The sequence below is a fragment of the Gymnoscopelus microlampas genome (genome assembly GCF_963454915.1).
Source record: "Gymnoscopelus microlampas genome assembly, chromosome: 9".
Lineage (NCBI taxonomy): Eukaryota > Metazoa > Chordata > Actinopteri > Myctophiformes > Myctophidae > Gymnoscopelus > Gymnoscopelus microlampas.
Window position 1 is genome coordinate 52,079,863 of NC_139946.1, and position 16,981 is coordinate 52,096,843.

At 44.9% G+C, this 16,981-nt stretch overlaps 1 protein-coding gene across 1 annotated transcript in view; it reads left to right on the forward strand.

The window, feature by feature from the left end:
* The first annotated feature begins 4,447 nt into the window (after positions 1-4,447).
* The window catches only part of sh3rf1 (SH3 domain containing ring finger 1), a 98,492-nt gene continuing 85,958 nt past the window's right edge, over positions 4,448-16,981 (forward strand). Inside the window, exons 1-2 of the mRNA XM_084067040.1 lie at positions 4,448-4,638; positions 7,545-8,122. Of these exons, the coding sequence (XP_083923166.1) occupies positions 7,709-8,122 (414 nt within the window). The 5' untranslated portion in view covers positions 4,448-4,638; positions 7,545-7,708. The remainder of the gene's footprint in view (positions 4,639-7,544; positions 8,123-16,981) is intronic.

Here is a 16,981-nt window from a genome sequence, read left to right on the forward strand (position 1 = left end):
CACTACATTCACTCTGGTTTTTCACGGTTCATTGAGAGTCCACAGTGGCGTTCCACTGGACGGGCCCTCCATGGCAACGCCACTTTTTTGGCTCCGCTCGCAGTCAGGTGCTCATTCTAATTCCGAGGAGGGGTGCCCGCCGCACACTTTGTCGCGAGCTTTCAAGACATTTAAACCGTGCAAGAAAACCCTCCGTTATGTACACAGTAAACATTGTTTTGCTACAATTCCACAGACAAACCGGTTGAAACCTCCTTTTTCCTACAACTTTGTACCATCAGACTTTAAGTGTTAAGCGTTGTCTAATCTTTTGCTTTTTCATGTTTCTTAACGGCTTGGTGAAGCCATGTTGGTTCAAAGAGAGAGAGAGAGAGCGAGAGAGCGAGGGAGGGAGTGAGTGGGGGGGTGGTGGGTGCCGGGTGGGGGGTCTTGTGCGTTGCCATAGTAATGTAGCCAGCTGCACGGAAGTGCTGACTTATGTAGCGCAGTGTTTCTCAACGTCTGGTCCGGGGACCAAATGGAGTGATATAAATGGAACCATTATTTGGTTACATTTGTACACTCTGAGAGTTAATTTAACACTGAGGACTTTACAGTGATTAGATTGGGTTCCCAGAGATAAAAGAAATATAATAATATATCAAACTGGGGGTCCTTGAAATGGAAAAAGGTTGAGAATCACTGATGTAGTGTCAGCTCATAACACTATTCTGCGCAGGGAATTGTACAGATAGAGAAAGCAACGGATGATAACAATAATGCATATTTGATAATTTAAGCATTGTAAATGTTTCTATGTAATAAACACTTTTTTTTTAAATAAACGTATGTATTTTCTGTTTTGTACATGTGATACAACTCATCGGACATGAATGGGTAACTTAGAAATGGGTACATTAAACATGTAGCTGCCTTAAGCACACAGTATGCCCTGTTTCATGAGCTTATAGAAATGCGAGAAAATAAGTTATGTTTTTTTTTTAAAATGCTTGTCTATAATGACACAATAATCACGCCAGGTTGGAAGTTAAGACTAGAAATGCTCTTTTTTATTGTGCTTTGCGCAGGCTCTATAGTGTGTATGGCAGCTAAGGGTGCATGACATTCGTAACAATGCTCCTCTTGCACACTTGAAGAGAGAGACCCAGATTTATGTATAGAAACCTCCATTCTGTCATGATACCAGGAAGACCTGTAATATTCCTCCACCTTATTTGGTTTAGGGTGCCTGGGGGACATGTGGCTGCATTTCCTCTTGTCCTCTGAGCTCAGCCATAAATAACTGCACAGTCGCAGCTCCTAAAAACAGACAAAGGAAGATATTTTATCGTTTGTATACTGTCATCTGTAATTTGATTTAAAGTGTATTGTAAAAACTGTGTTGGGTGAACTGAGAAACATTGCAGGGCACGGCACCAATCGACCGCACGCAACAAATCAGTACATTCAATATATTTATAGCGAGGAAGCATACTGTATTTGTCTGCTGTTACAGTTCTAATTTACACAGTCTATTTCATGTCTTGCTTTGTGAATTGCATTATAAGCCTGGTTGGCAGATTCATGTTCGGCAGTGAATTACAATGTAGATGAGGAAAGCATTTACATGGAAGGCAGGCTTTAGCTTGTTCATGTGTCAGTTCTCGAGGGGCTTGTTTTATCTCCCAGGGGGCTTGTTTGACGTCTCACTTTGATCAATATAATGGTGCAGGGCAGTATTTTAGGTTCAGTCTGGACTCTGGAATAATGCTGCAGTACCACCTCTAGATTTGAAGATGTAGGTTTTTAATGTTCACATTCAAATGAGATGAGATGACTACCACAATGAATCCAGGATCAGTGTTAAGTAGTTTGTTAAGAGAGTAAAGCAATTATTCATGTGAATTAGGCGAGACCTAATTTCAGCTGTATTCACAATAGGAAAGTACATGTCTCTTGCTGCGTTCATAAAAATCCCCTTGTACACGTGTAGGATTTAACAGCTGTGCTGCAAATGAAAGGTAGCAGCGAGGACAAGAGACAGATCAGACATGGATTATGGCTAATACTGTCTTGCTTTCTCCCACACATCCCTGTTGTTGCCTGACATAATCCCGGGGATGAAATTAATTTAGTTCCTGGCTTGAATTAATTCCCCAGGAGGCTGCCTGTAGCTGGATTGATCTCGAGTCTCAAAGGGAAAATTAGCCCACCACCACAGATGCAGGTGTTCACTCTTTATCTGGGAGGCATTCATTGACATTCAGCCGTGGTGTGTGATCTCATTTGAAAGCGCTTCGCCTCAGGGCTGGAGGTAGTAAGTCTTCAAGTCTTATCTGGAGAATGCAAATGAGATGAAATGCCTGGATTTTCTCCTACTCCTGTATCAATTAAGGTTTTTTTAAACACTTATAAGCCCTATGTACTTTGCCGTACAACGAATAGTGGGAAAATAGTAGATCTACCAGCTCACAAGTCGCGTTGATGTATAGGGAGCTTGCAGATCAGCTATTTTCTAAATGTCTCGATCGATTGACTGATTGATTCATTGTATGGTGTTACCATGTTGTCCTAATTGTGAACAATGTTATTGCAAAGGATGAGTAGGCTCTGATTACTGTACAAGACATTTATTGATTTCAATTTTGTATTTATTTGCCCCTTCGGTGTTTGTCACGTTTTCCCTGTGATGTTGGCTGTAGGCTGCTCTACAAGAGAGGACATTAAGTTGTCAGATTTGATCCCTGCAGGGGAAAATTGTCCTCTGCCTCTGCTTTCCGCTTTGCTGTTTATAGGCAATAATGCAGCTGTCACTGCTATCTCGTGTGTGTGTGTGTGTGTGTGTGTTTATTTGTGTGTGTGTGTGTTGTTTGTGAAATTGAATAACATTTTCACACTGTGTGGTTATAATGGTAAACTGATTACCTCTCATGGTCAGGGAATCACTCATGTTGCCTTTTTTTTAGCTTAACAAAAAAATAATTGCTAGCTTTTAATAGAGGCTCTCACAAAACACGTGTAAAAATGGGATTGTGGGGCAGTACACGGGGGTCGTCCATGAAAAGAGGGCCAGGGGTTATTGTCTCTGTGTGGGGGTTGTGGAGGGGGGGCGGGTAGCAGTGCACATTGCCTACACACACACACACACAGATGAAATATGAGCACCAGAGCTCCTGCCAGCTCCTACACAGGACCGCTGGTGACAGAAGAGGGCCACCTCCATATAAATCTACTCTTTATTGCTCATTTTTCTTCCCTCCCCCCTCTCCTCGCCCTCCCTGTCAAAGTGCGGCGTCCTCTGAGTGAGATCAATGTAAATCACATCCTTTATGGTTTCACTCTCTCTCTCTCTCTCGCTGCTTGGTGCAGCTGAGCCCTATCGCAGCTAATGGGTGAAAGGTCTTTTCTATCTCATGGACTCATTTGTAATGAAAGTGCCCCCACGGCCCACCCTCTATTATGTATGTGTATATATGTATGTATAATGTATATAGCCTATGTAAGGGGTGTGTGTGTGTGTGTGTGTGTGTGTGTGTGTGTGTGTGTGTGTGTGTGTGCGTGCGTGCGTGCGTGCGTGCGTGCGTGCGTGCGTGCGTGCGTGATGGACCACTTTGCGTATTTTCAACCTATCTTCATATAATTAGTCCTCATGATGCTCACTATAAGATGGCACCATTTGTGTCTACTCAGTAAGTACTAGTGTTTCAGAGGAGGGCTCTCCACAGTTCAGAAACTTACCTTGTGTCTACCAATGACATCATTGGTAGACAGGTTTGGTCATTTCAAAGAAGATTGCAAACTTTATTCTATTTGTATTATTATTAATTCAAGAACAATAGCTTCTATGTCAGAGTGCAAACTTTCCAGGAGGGGAAAGGCTTTAGTTTCTATTGGCTTGGAATCTCCTTTGGTAAACAGAGAAATGGCAGGACCCGGGAGTGTTAAAGGGGCAAAAAGTCTTACAAAATGAATGACATCATTAGTGTACATGTTCCATAACAATTCAAACATTAAAATGTCTAATCTTTCATGAAATTCATGAAAGCCCATTGATTGTGTGTGTGTGTGTGTGTGTGTGTGTGTGTGTGTGTGTGTGTGTGTGTGTGTGTGTGTGTGTGTGTGTGTGTGGATGAGTGTATTATTCTGTATTATGTTATGGATGTGTGTGTGTGTGGGGGGGGGGAGAGTGTGTGTGTGGGGGAGTGCGCGTGCGCGCGCACGTGCATGTGTGTGCGCGCGTGCGTGCCGCGCACATGCCACATGCACGCACCCGCGCGTGCTAGAGGGGGGGTACCGCGTTGACACATCATCCGACAAATCGACGCCCTCCTCCCGGACCAGAGGGGCAGCCCTCCTCCTCCTCCTCCTCCTCCCTTTCATAGAGTCCATCAACACAGCAGTCTGTAGTACACACACACACACACACACACACACACAGTCAGTAGGACATGGCGCTCCTCCACAGCGGAGCAGCAGCAGCACAGCTTCTCCTCCTCCTCTGTCCAGTGTGTCTACACTGAGACTCCTATAGGAGGTGTTTATTAACATTAAGAGGGTCTTTTTCTTCTTCTTTAAAGAGTGTTGAGGGTCCTGGAGAGCGAGAGACCCCCACTTACCACACAGAGAGAGAGAGTGAGAGAGGAAGGGAGAGAGACTCTGGTAAGTAGCGGCTAACGGGGCTAACACTCTACTACACTACACTATGAGGAAAGAAAGAACAGATCTACAAGCTCACAACGCGTCGCAATGCGAAGCGTTGTGAGCTTGTAGATCTGGTCTTTCTTTCCTCTTTTTTTTTCTGGCCAGCGCGAGCGAGCGACAGCGACTGCCTCGCGCTCGTGCCGAATGAATATCGCGATACGACACTAGTGTCGATAATTCCTCTAGAAAACAACTTTATCAACTTATAAATCAGTGTTGGAAGAAGTTAGAAGTACTCTGATATGTTTTACTTAAGTAAAAGTAGCAATACCGTAACATAAAAATACTCTGTTACAAGTGAAAGGGCTGTTAAATGTCTTACTTGAGTAAAAGTACAGAAGTGTTGGCATCAACATATACTTAAAGTACTCAAATGTTTGTAAATAGTCTATGTATAACATAGGGCTAAAGTGGTTAATGTATGTTTTATGATATAATAATGTATATCTGCAAGTAACTAAAGTTTTCAAATAATTGTAGTGGAGTAAAAGTACAATATTTGCCTCTGAGATGTAGTGGAGTAGAAGTAACATTACAGGAAATTTGTAAATACTCCAGTAAAGTAAAAAAATACCTCAAATGTGTACTTAACTACTACTTGAGTAAATATACTTAGTTACTTTAGTTTACACCATTGTTTAAAACACGACAAAACAAACTCCTTCCCGTTACTTTGTAACGTTATAAACATATCAAAGTTAGCCCGTTAGCATAGCCAGCTAACTGTACTAGGACAGTTTTTAAATGTCCTTTGAACTTGTGACGTTGAAGTTAAACGACTTGTTTTTTAATGTTTGCTTTAAACAAAGCTTTACTAGAGTCTTTACTGCAGTAAAACAACTACATGTCTATGTCTATGGTCACAGTGTAGCCAGTGTAATGGAGTATTATTATGTAATGCTGGCTACAATGTTTCACTGGCTGCTCTGCTGCTGAGCAGTGGTGGAAAAGGTACTCACTAAATGTTTTACTTGAGTAAAAGTATCAATACTGCAATGTAGAAACACTCTGTTACAAGAAAAAGTCCGGAATTCAAAATGTACTTGAGTAAAAGTACAAAGGTATATTAGTATAATTCACTTAAAGTGTCAAAAGTGGAAAGTACTCATTATACAGAATGTCCCATTAAAGTTTTCAAATATATATAAACATCTATCAAATGTATAAACATCTTTTAAAAATGGATGCAAGGCATTGTGAGCTTGTAGATCTGCTATTTTCAAATGGCCTGAAATGTATATACGGCTGAAGTGGTTCATGTATGTCTTATTATAATAATCAAAATCTGCAAAGTAACTAGTAAATAAAGTTTTCAAATAATTGTAGTGGAGTAAAAGTACAATATTTGCCTCTGAGATGTAGTGGTGGAGTAAAAGTATTTGAAAATTGGAAGTACAGATACCCCAAAATTGTACTAAATTACAGTACTTGAGTACATATACTTAGTTACTTTCCACCACTGCTGGCTGCCGAGTACAAGTACGACTTGTTTAAGTTATAGGTTTCCATCCAAACACGCCAGAATGGGCTTTGTGAGAGCTGGGAATGTTTACTTCCAGACCCATTAACATCGTTTTACCTTTTTACCGTTTTACCTTTTCTATATTACTGTAGTGTTACATTACATTACTCCAAGCTGACAGATACAGTAGGTTTACTGGTGAACATAACCTCAGCTCTGTGGGGCAAATCACTGGCTTTCACTCCTGTCCTGCTGTTAGGAACAGACTTCAGAACTGTTACATTGCTGTTGCATTGCGTTGCATTACTCCATAATATATGACAGGCCAGATAAGCTGACAGGTAGGTTACCTTGTGAGGGAAATCACTGGCTTTCACTCCTGTCCTACTGTTGTGCCTTATCCTGTAATCTCTCATGTTATGTTGACTAACATGTTGCTCATTTGATGTCAGAACACGTAGATGTGCTTTAGACTGAGTAAGAAAAACTCTTTGTCTTAATAATACATCCGACTTATATAGCGCTTTTCTCAGTACCCAAAGTGTCAAAGTCTTAGCTACAGACAGTATACTGGGATTGCTTGCTTTGACATCTTTCATTGACAACATGCATAATCATTGTTGTCCAGCACAAACCAGCGAACTCCATTTTTCCGATTTTGCATTTTTCCTATTTTGCTATTGAACACCCTTTGTGTCTGTGTGTTGATTAAACAAATATTGAACCAACGAAAGGTATTAAAAAGCGCTTCTGACAAAACCAGCTAACTCCATTGGATCCTCAAACTTTCTGCTAAACCAGCTAAATCCACCATAGGGGGGTGGAGTTAGCTGGTTTTGCTGACTCCAGGCTCCACCTCCTTTTGACCTCCAACATCATTGAGAGCTTGGAGGTCCATTCAGCTGTTCTTATCAACGATGAACAAAACCACCTAACTCCATTTTATGTTTTGTTTTGGTCATTTCCTGAAAAATGAACATTTTGGAGTTAGCTGGTTTCTGCCAGACAGCAGAGATATGCATAATGTGTACGTATCTGTCAAAGGGATAAAACACAATGAGCACAAAGAGACTATTTCCATTGTGGTCCTGTGTGTGAGTGTAAGTGTTTGTGTATGGAGGTTTCCTAGATAGTAAATGGGGCAATGTGGTTTTCTTTGTCAATGTTTTCTAACTACTAAAGTTACAGCCCGCTCTGTGTTGGTGCGTCAGGTTATGATTACAACGACTGTGTAACGTTTCCGTTGTAATGATGTAAATTCACATGTGAGATTACGTTTCTTGTGCTCGGCATCGCAAAGCAACAGTCTAGAATTGCCTCCGCCATCTGTCTGGGCAATGACCTATTTCTCCTGTTTTACAGCCGAATGATTTAGCATATTTCAACTCTTTTTTTTTTACAGATAATGCAGACGCCATGGCCATAGGCGAGGCATGGGAGTGACGTGAAAGTTCTGCTTCTGCTGCCAAAACCCAAACGTTTTTTTATCAGCACCATGTCTCCTCTGCTGCTGCAGTAGTAGTAGTAGAGCGAGAGAGAGAGAGAGAGGCACCAAACGTGGAGAGAATGGACGAGTCCGTGCTGTTGGACCTGCTCGAGTGCCCGGTGTGTCTGGAGCGGCTGGACGCCACGGCCAAGGTCCTGCCCTGCCAGCACACCTTCTGCCGCCGCTGTCTGCAGGGCATCCTGGGCTCCCGCGGCGAGCTGCGCTGCCCCGAGTGCCGCACGCTGGTGGAGTGCGCCGTGGACGAGCTGCCCAGCAACATCCTCCTGGTGCGGCTGCTGGACGGCATCAAGCAGAGACCCCGGAGGGGGGGGGCCGGAGGAGGAGGACCCGGGGGCGCCGCGGTGGTGGTGATCGCCAACGGTACATCGTCGGGAGCCGCCGGGGCCAGGGGGGTGCAGGGCGGCGGACCCAGGGAACAGGGTGCCCCGGGAGCGCAGCCTCAACGCGCTCAGGCCAAGAGCACCTCAGTCAGGGTCAGTAGCTACTGTGTGTGTGTGTGTGTGTGTGTGTGTGTGGGGGGGGGGGGGGGGGATTTTAAAATGTACCAGCGAGCATGAATGCATGTTTTCCCATGGCTGGGGGGGGGGGGGGTCAAGCTTAAACAAAACAAGAGTAAATCTGTGTGGATTAACAGCAGTGTGTTGCATTACTGCTGCCTCTAATCTTTGCTCCAGATAAACAGTAAATGGTGATCATAAAGTCAGCCAGCTGACTATAGCAGAGCCCAGGCTGACAGAACAACAGTGATTGAGAACATTGTGCGTGTTGAGCCAACAAATGATTCCTCTCCCTATTTTTTTTTTTGCAGCCATGGCTCCTCCAGCAGCATACTAAGGGAAGGGTCTGTGTGCTTTCTTTTAGTTTGCTGCTGACGTTGGCATCTGCCAGGAGTCTGTTTTTCACTGAGAAGAAGGTTCTCTGTTGTTGTGCAGTTTGTACAGTGTGTGTGTGTATGTGAGAGAAACAGGTAGGGGCGGGGGCTATAGTTGTATTAACCCATTAAGACCTGGAACTGTGTCATTTTGAGATTTGAGCTAAAAAGCATTATTTTACACTTTGGGCTATTCAAAAATAGCAGATATACAAGCTCGTAGCGCGGCACCGAGTGCCGCGCTACGAGCTTGTAGATCTGCTATTTTTGAAAATTCGCGAAAATGTGTGCAAATCTTTGAATATATACATTTTTAAAGCGAACATTTTTAACTCAAATCTTTGCTTCTGGGGGTCCCTGGAACAAAATATTTTGATGGGGGTCGGTGGCCAAATACATATAATTTTGGGGGTCCTTGACATGAAAAAGATTGAGCACCACTGATATAGAAACACACGTTTTTCAGAATACTGTTGAGATTTAGGAGACATGTAGAATCGGCTTCAGGTCTCAATGGGTTAAGCTTGCTGCAGCCCTGATTCATATAAGGTACAGTTAACTACAGGAACAAGATAGAAAATTGCTGTTTTCTCAGATCTCTTGAGAGAGAGAGAGACGTGACTTACCGATGCGGAAATGGGAATTACCGTCTGCTCCTCCGTTCCTTTTTCAGGAGCCAGAGAGAGAAAAACACAGGTTGACATGAAATGTGTGGGTGTGTTATGCTCAATGCATAACTTGGAACAGCCACGTGTAAGATGAGACCGTGGCCTGACGTTGCCAGGTTGTTGTCATGACAGCTCCTTGCTTTGCTGCTGTTTTTGTGCTCTTAAATGCTATTCTTTTTTTTTTTTGCTTCAGTAAATCCTGATGTTTTCTCTTTCTTTCTCCTTTACCTGCACTCCTCCCTGGGAAAGTCAACACACAGGCCTGCTCTCGTAATTGTTTTCGTCGTCCGTCACGTCACGTGTTTCCACGTTGTTGGTTTTGAAAATCATTGATACCGACGCTGATGATAACAACATGTGTTGGACCAGTGTTTTATTGTGTTCCCTTCCATGCGCTTGGTTATGAAATCCAGAATGGCTTTTGTTCTGCGTGCCACCGGATTTCTCTGAAACTGGACACCCCGAGAGGTACACAAACTTTGTGCCATGGAAACATAATAAGGGCGGCAGGCAGTGCAAAAACTAGTATTTGCTCAAAATAAACGGCATGCTAGATAACAGCGTCCTCGCTGTTCCTGTTAGTCATCGTAGTAAATATCTCCAGAGCATCTTAGATTCTAAGGCGGTGATTCTCGACCCTTTTTAATGTCAAGGACGTCCTTGCGGGATCAATAAAAGTCCATCTATCTATTTGCTAAACAATGACAGAGTGGATCTTCATGTCCTCGCCCAAGTGTATTGTCTGATTAATAACCTCGCGGACTTGGCTGAATAGCGAGGAGTTATTTAGTTCTCCCTGGTAAATCAGAGGCATTAGGTGTGGGTGTTTTTCAAAGCCATTGATTTATGAGGTTTGCTCGGTGCCAAGCAACTTAGGCAGAGGATTTTGTCTCTCACTGTTTCACAGTTTGGAAGGAGAGAGAGAATCTTCCGCATGAAAAGCCAGCATTAGGCCCACAGACACAGATGTGTATCTCTGAGACCCCAGTGTGTACACTGTCAAATCCTCAGTGTTCGTTTCACTCTGAGCGGGTACAAATGGAACCGTGTTCCATTTGGACCAATTTTCGACCATTTTTTGTTCCATTTGTACACTCTCTGAGTTAACCCATTCAATCCGGGAACGCATCTCTGTCATTTTAGATTTCTTTGGCTATTCAAAAATAGCAGATATACAAGCTCATAGGGCCGTGCTATGAGCTTGTAGATCTGCTGTTTTTGAAAAAAATGATTTTTTTGTAACTCAAATCTTTGCATAGGGGTCCCTGGAACTAAATATGTTATATTTCATATATATTCCAAGATTTTCACAAATTTTCACGATTTTTGAATAGCCCAAAGAAATCTAAAATGACACTTTGATGCTGCTTTCCCGGTCTTAAAGGGTTAACAGACCCGTAAGGGTCCATTTTGGTTCTTAACTACGGATCATTCAGATGGGAACCCTCTGGAACCCCCTCTAGGTACCGCTGGGGGACCCCTGGTTGATTACCAGCGATTCTAAAGATATCCCTTCACACACACTTAGGGTCCTTTTTTTCCGCTTGTACAAAACCAAAAAAGCGCCGGGGCAAACAGTGTGTCGTTGTCATCCAGCTCCTACACAAAGGGGAAAGGAGGGCGAGTCCAGATGAAAAGATGTCAAGGTTCTCCTGTGCAGGATCAGTGGAATGTCTGTGTGCTGATAATGTATCTGCCTTAGCCATGCAGGTACGAAGATCACAGGCCTTTCCCTGTAAACGGCTACTGGAGGGACAGGACTTGCCTCATTTACCGTAGTATCACTTCTGAGGGCCTTGTTGTGGTTGTTTTCAAAGGAGCGGGCACGCTGGAATTTCCCCTCTCTATGCTTTGAAACCCCTGTTTGTCTGGGGTGGGGAGGGAAGGTGGGCATGTTTGTGACTCTGCTCTATTATTTGGTCCCTCGGCGCGGCTGTAGCATTGACAGCTGGTCACCATTCTCCACAGTCAGTGGGATGAAAACGTAACAATGCTCTATACCAGTGGTTCTCAGCCAGTGGTCCGGGGACCACCAGTGGTCCTTGAGGGGGTTCCAGGGGGTCCCCAGAAAAATGTGTTAATATAGCATGACAATAATTTTTAACCACTTTAACCTTTTATGCTTTGGCTATTCAAAAATAGCAGATATACAAGCTCATAGCGCAGCACCGAGTGCTGCGCTATGAGCTTGTAGATCTGCTATTTTTTAAAAATCATGAAAATTTGTGCAAACCTTTTGAATATATACATATTTTTAAGCAACATTTGAAACTCAAATCTTTGCTTCTGGGGGTCCCTGGCACAAAATATTTTCAGATGGGGGTCCGCGGCCAAATACATATCAATTTAGGGGTTCCTGGCAGGAAAAAGGTTGAAAACCACTGCTCTATACTAGACTCTCTCTCCCTTAAATCAAAGCCTCTTTTTTCATTTCACCAGAATCTACATAATTGTGGGATAAGAGTGCAGCAGGAGTGCATTCATATTCAAAATAGGCCTGGGCGATATGGACAAAATCAAATATAACCATATTCTGACCAAATGGCTCCATCAGGATTGTGAATATAAATGTTCTTTTTAAGTAAAAGAAAAAGCCGATATACAAGCTGCGATGCGTTGAATAAAATAGGGCTTAGGTGATTTAAAACCAGGAAAAGGCAGAACTTTAGCCACACCACGGTATTACGACATGCAAAAACCCAGACGATATCTAGTCTCCTATCACGATATCAATGTAATATCCATATATTACCCAGCCCTAATTCAAAGGCAGTTACAGATTTGAATCCACCCGCCCCCCCCCCCCCCCATGTCCTGGTCGTGTAAAGTCTGTCCTGCCGTCCCGAAGGCGTTCTGCCGGCCAGCGGGGGAACGGGGGGGGGGGGGGGGGGGTGGGGGCGGGGGAAGAGACGCAGTGGTGTTGCAGGTGGAAGATGTCAGCACATTAAAAAGCTATAGAGATCAAAGCCCTGGGTGTGGGCCCATGATGCCTGTTCTCCAGCCAGAACACAGAAGTTGTCCTGCTCCTTTGGGGACGGCCGCTCGCCTCACTGCTCACGTTAGCTATGCACCGGGACCCCCACACCCCCCCTCCACCATGCTGACTGCCTCACAACCAACTTTGTATTGTTGCGCTGAACGCCTTCTGTTTTTTCTTTCTTTCTTTGCGAGCGTCCAGAGGGGTCGAAGCAATTGCTTGAGTTCTTGCATTCCAGCTGAAACCCCTGCCTCCCTCTTACAGGCTCTTATCTGGTCAAAGGCTGGTCAGGATGGGGTGGGGGGGGGGGGGGGGGGTTGGGGGGGGCTCTGGCCCGACAGATGCACAACGGGGTTTTGTTGCGGCTCCCCTCTGATCTCACTGACTGACTGAAACGCATGTCAGGAGTGACGGACGCACAGGGAGGGGGACTCTGTGTGTGTGTGTGTGTGTGTGTTTGTATTACTATACTTGCGAGGACCGAAGTCTAGTGGAATTTGAAGAAATATACATTGTGAGGACCGTTTTCCTGGTCCTCACAAGACAAATGGTTGTTTTATAGTTGAAAAATGTTTTTTTTAGAGATAAGTTTACAATTAGACAAACATTCAGGTCAGGATTAGACATTTAGAGGTTAGGTTTAGGGATTGGAATTAGAGTTAAACATGATTTATACTTAGTTGCGCGCCAGTGTCATGCACCGACAAATTGCAGATCTATAAGCTCACAACGCGTCGCAGCGCGACGCGTTGTGAGCTTGTAGATCTGCTGTTTTTCGGCTTTAGGCTTACAGTTAAAAATGGCAAAATATATATATTTTTAAATGACATTCATAAAATGGCTGTCCTAAAGTGTTGATGTCCTCACAAGTATAGTAATACAAACGTGTGTGTGTGTGTGTGTGTGTGTGTGTGTGTGTGTGTGTGTGTGTGTGTGTGTGTGAGACTGTGTGCGGCAGCGTGCGTGGGTGGGGGGTGGGGCAGGCTAGCGCCGACAGAAGGTGACGGGGTGCTAAGTAAAAAGGTGTCGGTTGGAACCAAAAGGGACAAATGTTAAGTTGTTGGTAGCCTCGGTCGGAGCCCCCGCCATGCAGCACCCCCAACAACCACCACCAGCACCACTTACTCCTAGCAGTGAGCCGCTAGCTTGATGCGGATCGATTATTTTCTTAGCGATTAATCTATCGATTACCTTTACGATCGAGGATCCCGTTTTTTTTTTTTTTGGCAATTTCTTTTCTGTATCAACGATGTGACAACAATGTGAAAAAATATAGGAAAAAAAAACACTTACGCCCTACTTTATTAAACTTCGTACAACGGTGTGGGGCAAAAATAGCTCATAGCTCACATCTACAAGCTCACAACGCGTTGCATCGCTATAGTGCGTGCCAACGCGTCGTCACCACGGGGGGGGGGGGGGTGTGGCATAGTAGCTGCAGACATACTGGTGGGGGGGGCAATGTTAAGTCAACCTGTTTATACCCCACAAAGATGTCCGCCGCTACCAAATGACACTTGTTTACGGCGCCCCCTTCAGGATTTTTGGCACGCACTATACCACCACCACCGCTCTTAGCAGTGAGCCGGTATAGCCTTGGTTGCCCCCCCCCCCCCCGGGAGGCCCCCGGCATGTCTTTTGATGAGGAGGGGGGGGGTGGGGGGTGAAATAAAAGGGCCCGGTGTGTTGCTGAATGCAGGGCTGTGGCTGAGCTGTGTGGCCTGGCCCTCCTCCACGGGCTCAGGGCAGTGACTCACCTCCACGCCGATCACGTTACACTGGATGTTTTGTCTTCCCTCTCCCTTTGTCCCCCCCCCCCCCCCCTCCTCCCCTTCCCCCCCTCCTCCTCGTCGTCGTATTCTGTTCACAGAAAGATCCAGAGCAGATAGGGCGAGCACGGCGGCATTTATCATGCAGGGAGAACCTGGTTAAAAAAGCCTTAAGGAACTGTCTGTCTGGCAGGTCAGGGGGGTGGGGGGGGGGGGCAGGGGTCGTGGTAGTCCGGGGGGGACGGGAGGGGGGGGTCCAAGCCAACAGAGCGGGGGTGGGGGGTGCAGAAAGGAATTAGAGAGTGAGAGGTCGCCTTGGATGTCTTCAATTATCATTCTGGCCCTCCGCAGAGCCCAGCTTTGCCTGCCCTGTGCGCCTCTCTCTCTCTCTCTGTGTCTCTCTGTGTCTCTCTCTCTGCTTTATGATAATGTCTCTCTGTCATTAAAGTTTTAGTGTGTCCTCTCGTCAATGCCGTCGTCCATTAGCCACGATGACGAGTCTAGGACGCGCTTTTAAAAGCTGATACATGCGCTAATGTGAGCCGTAATAAAGATGTGATGAACAATAATAACAGCTTGAGAGGACAACGTGTGTACACATAGTAAAGTCCTCACTGTTGATTTATCCGTTTGTTCTCTAACTCAGAGAGGCTACAAATGTAACCAAATGGACCGGTAGGTCCATTTGGTTACATTTGTAGCCTCTCAGAGTACAATTAATATTCAGGGCTTTATTTGTGGTGTGTGTGTGTGTGTGTGTGTGTGTGTGTGTGTGTGTGTGTGTGTGTGTGTGTGTGTGTGTGTGTGTGTGTGTGTGTGTGTGTGAGAACGTGTCTTTGTGTAGAGCTGTTGGGAGGTGAAACTCAACTCCTTGCTGTGGGTTCTGCAGGGATGGAATCAGGCCATTGTTTCCCCTGTGATGATAATAGGGACTTGATACAAACGGCATACTTTGGCCTTCTATTGGCTCTCTCAAGCTCTCTTTTTATAGCGCCTTTCCTCCTCATCATCATTACCTCCCCGTCCAGGGCGTTCTATCAGGCAAACAGAATACCAAACAAAGCCCATTAATTTGGTCCGAGTCTGTGGTGGTTAAATGGATTTCAGTCCAATTTCCCCCCCATTCCCTTATGAGAAAGCGGCCAGGCGCTTTGCTTCCAAGCTCTGTGTGTGTGTGTGTGTGTCTTGAGACGAATGTCTTTGTGGCGTTTTTTCCCCCTTTTCTTTTTGTTTTGTGTGTGTGCGCTCATCTCCCTGCAGTTGATGTATTTCTCCCAAGAGAAGGAATGCTGTTTATGGCTTCCTCATGTAAAAAAGCATTCTCATTAAAATTCCTCCGCTCCTCCTCCCTCTCCGTCTGAGGTCGATGAGTCACGCCGCCGGGCCCTCTTTGATGACATCATAATGTTTTCGGTGAACACACCCCCCACCCGCCCCCCCCTTTTCCTGGTCGTCTGGCTGACCTCGGCCGGTGTCATGGAACCCCATCATTACAGCCTTCTTCTTCTTCTGCCCGCAACGCTGGCAAGCACATACTTACTGTGATCCACTGGGGACTGTTTCTGCTACCGAGTCCAGGCCTATTCTCTCTGTCCTCCTGCCCCCCTCCCTCCCTCCCTCCTCACACTCACACTCTCTTCTTCCTCACGTCCTCTGTAGTTCCCATGGAGGTCGTGTCGGCTGGGACACGCACGGGCCGTGACCCTCCTGGACCAATCGTGTGCCAGGGAAGAGTTTTGTTGAACGGATAGGGGGAAACGCCGTGTTAAGTGTTGGTGGAAGAAGTGCTCACATGTTTTACTTAAGTAAAAGTAGTAATACCACAATATAAAGATACTCTTGTTAAAAGGCCTAGTGTGTTCAAAATGTTACTTGAGTGAAAGTACAAAAGTATTGGTCTCAAAGTGTACTTAAAGTACCAAAAGTACAAAAATGTTTGAAAATAGCAGATCTACAAGCTCACAACGCGTCGCATCGCGACGCGTTGTGAGCTTGTAGATCTGCTATTTTCAAATAGCCTAGGTATAGAATAGGGCTAAAGTCCTTAATGTATGTTTTATAATGTAATAATTTATATCTGCATAGTAACTAAAGTTTTCAAATAATTGTAGTGGAGTAAAAGTACAATATTTGCCCCTGAGATGTAGTGAAGCAAATGTTTAGACAATTGGAAATACTCCAGTCAAGTAAAAGAACCTCAAAATTGTACTAAAGTACAGTACTTGAGTAAATGTACTTACACCACTGGTATTAAGTGTTAGGATCGAGTATTGGGACTTCAAAAACATTCTTGACTTTTACTGTATTGTAACAAGGGAGACGGCTTTGCCCAAATCATCACCATCTGTCATTCCTCCGTGTTGCTTCCTGTGTGTTCATCAGAAGTCTGATTTCACTTCCTGTGTGTGTTCATCAGAAGTCTGATTTCACTTCCTACTTCCTGTGTGTTCATCAGAAGTCTGATCTCACTTCCTGTGTGTTCATCAGAAGTCTGATCTCACTTCCTGTGTGTTCATCAGAAGTCTGATATCACTTCCTGTGTGTGCTCATCAGAAGTCTGATCTCACTTCCTGTGTGTTCATCAGAAGTCTGATTTGACTTGATGAATTGATAAAACATGTAGTTACATAGTGAGGACGTGATCAACGTATCAAACATGGACACTCTCTCCTGCTCATACATATTGTGATGCCACTTTGAAGTGACACGGCCCAGCACCTCATTACTGCCTCATTTACACACTGGAGAGTGTGGCTATTTTCAGCACGTACTGTACACCATGATTAAACCAGGCTTCAGTGTTTATCGTGTCCTGTTCCACACACACACACACGCACACACGCACACACGCACACACGCACACACGCACACACACACACACACACATAAACCTCTCTTCTTCCTCGCCTCCTCTGTGTTTCCCATGGAGGTCGGAGCACACACAGTCACACACACTTGGTGTGTGTGTGTGACTGTGTGTGTGTGTGTGTGTGTGTGTGTGTGTGTGATTGTGTGTGTGCGCCACCTATAATGTTCTCTTTATGAGG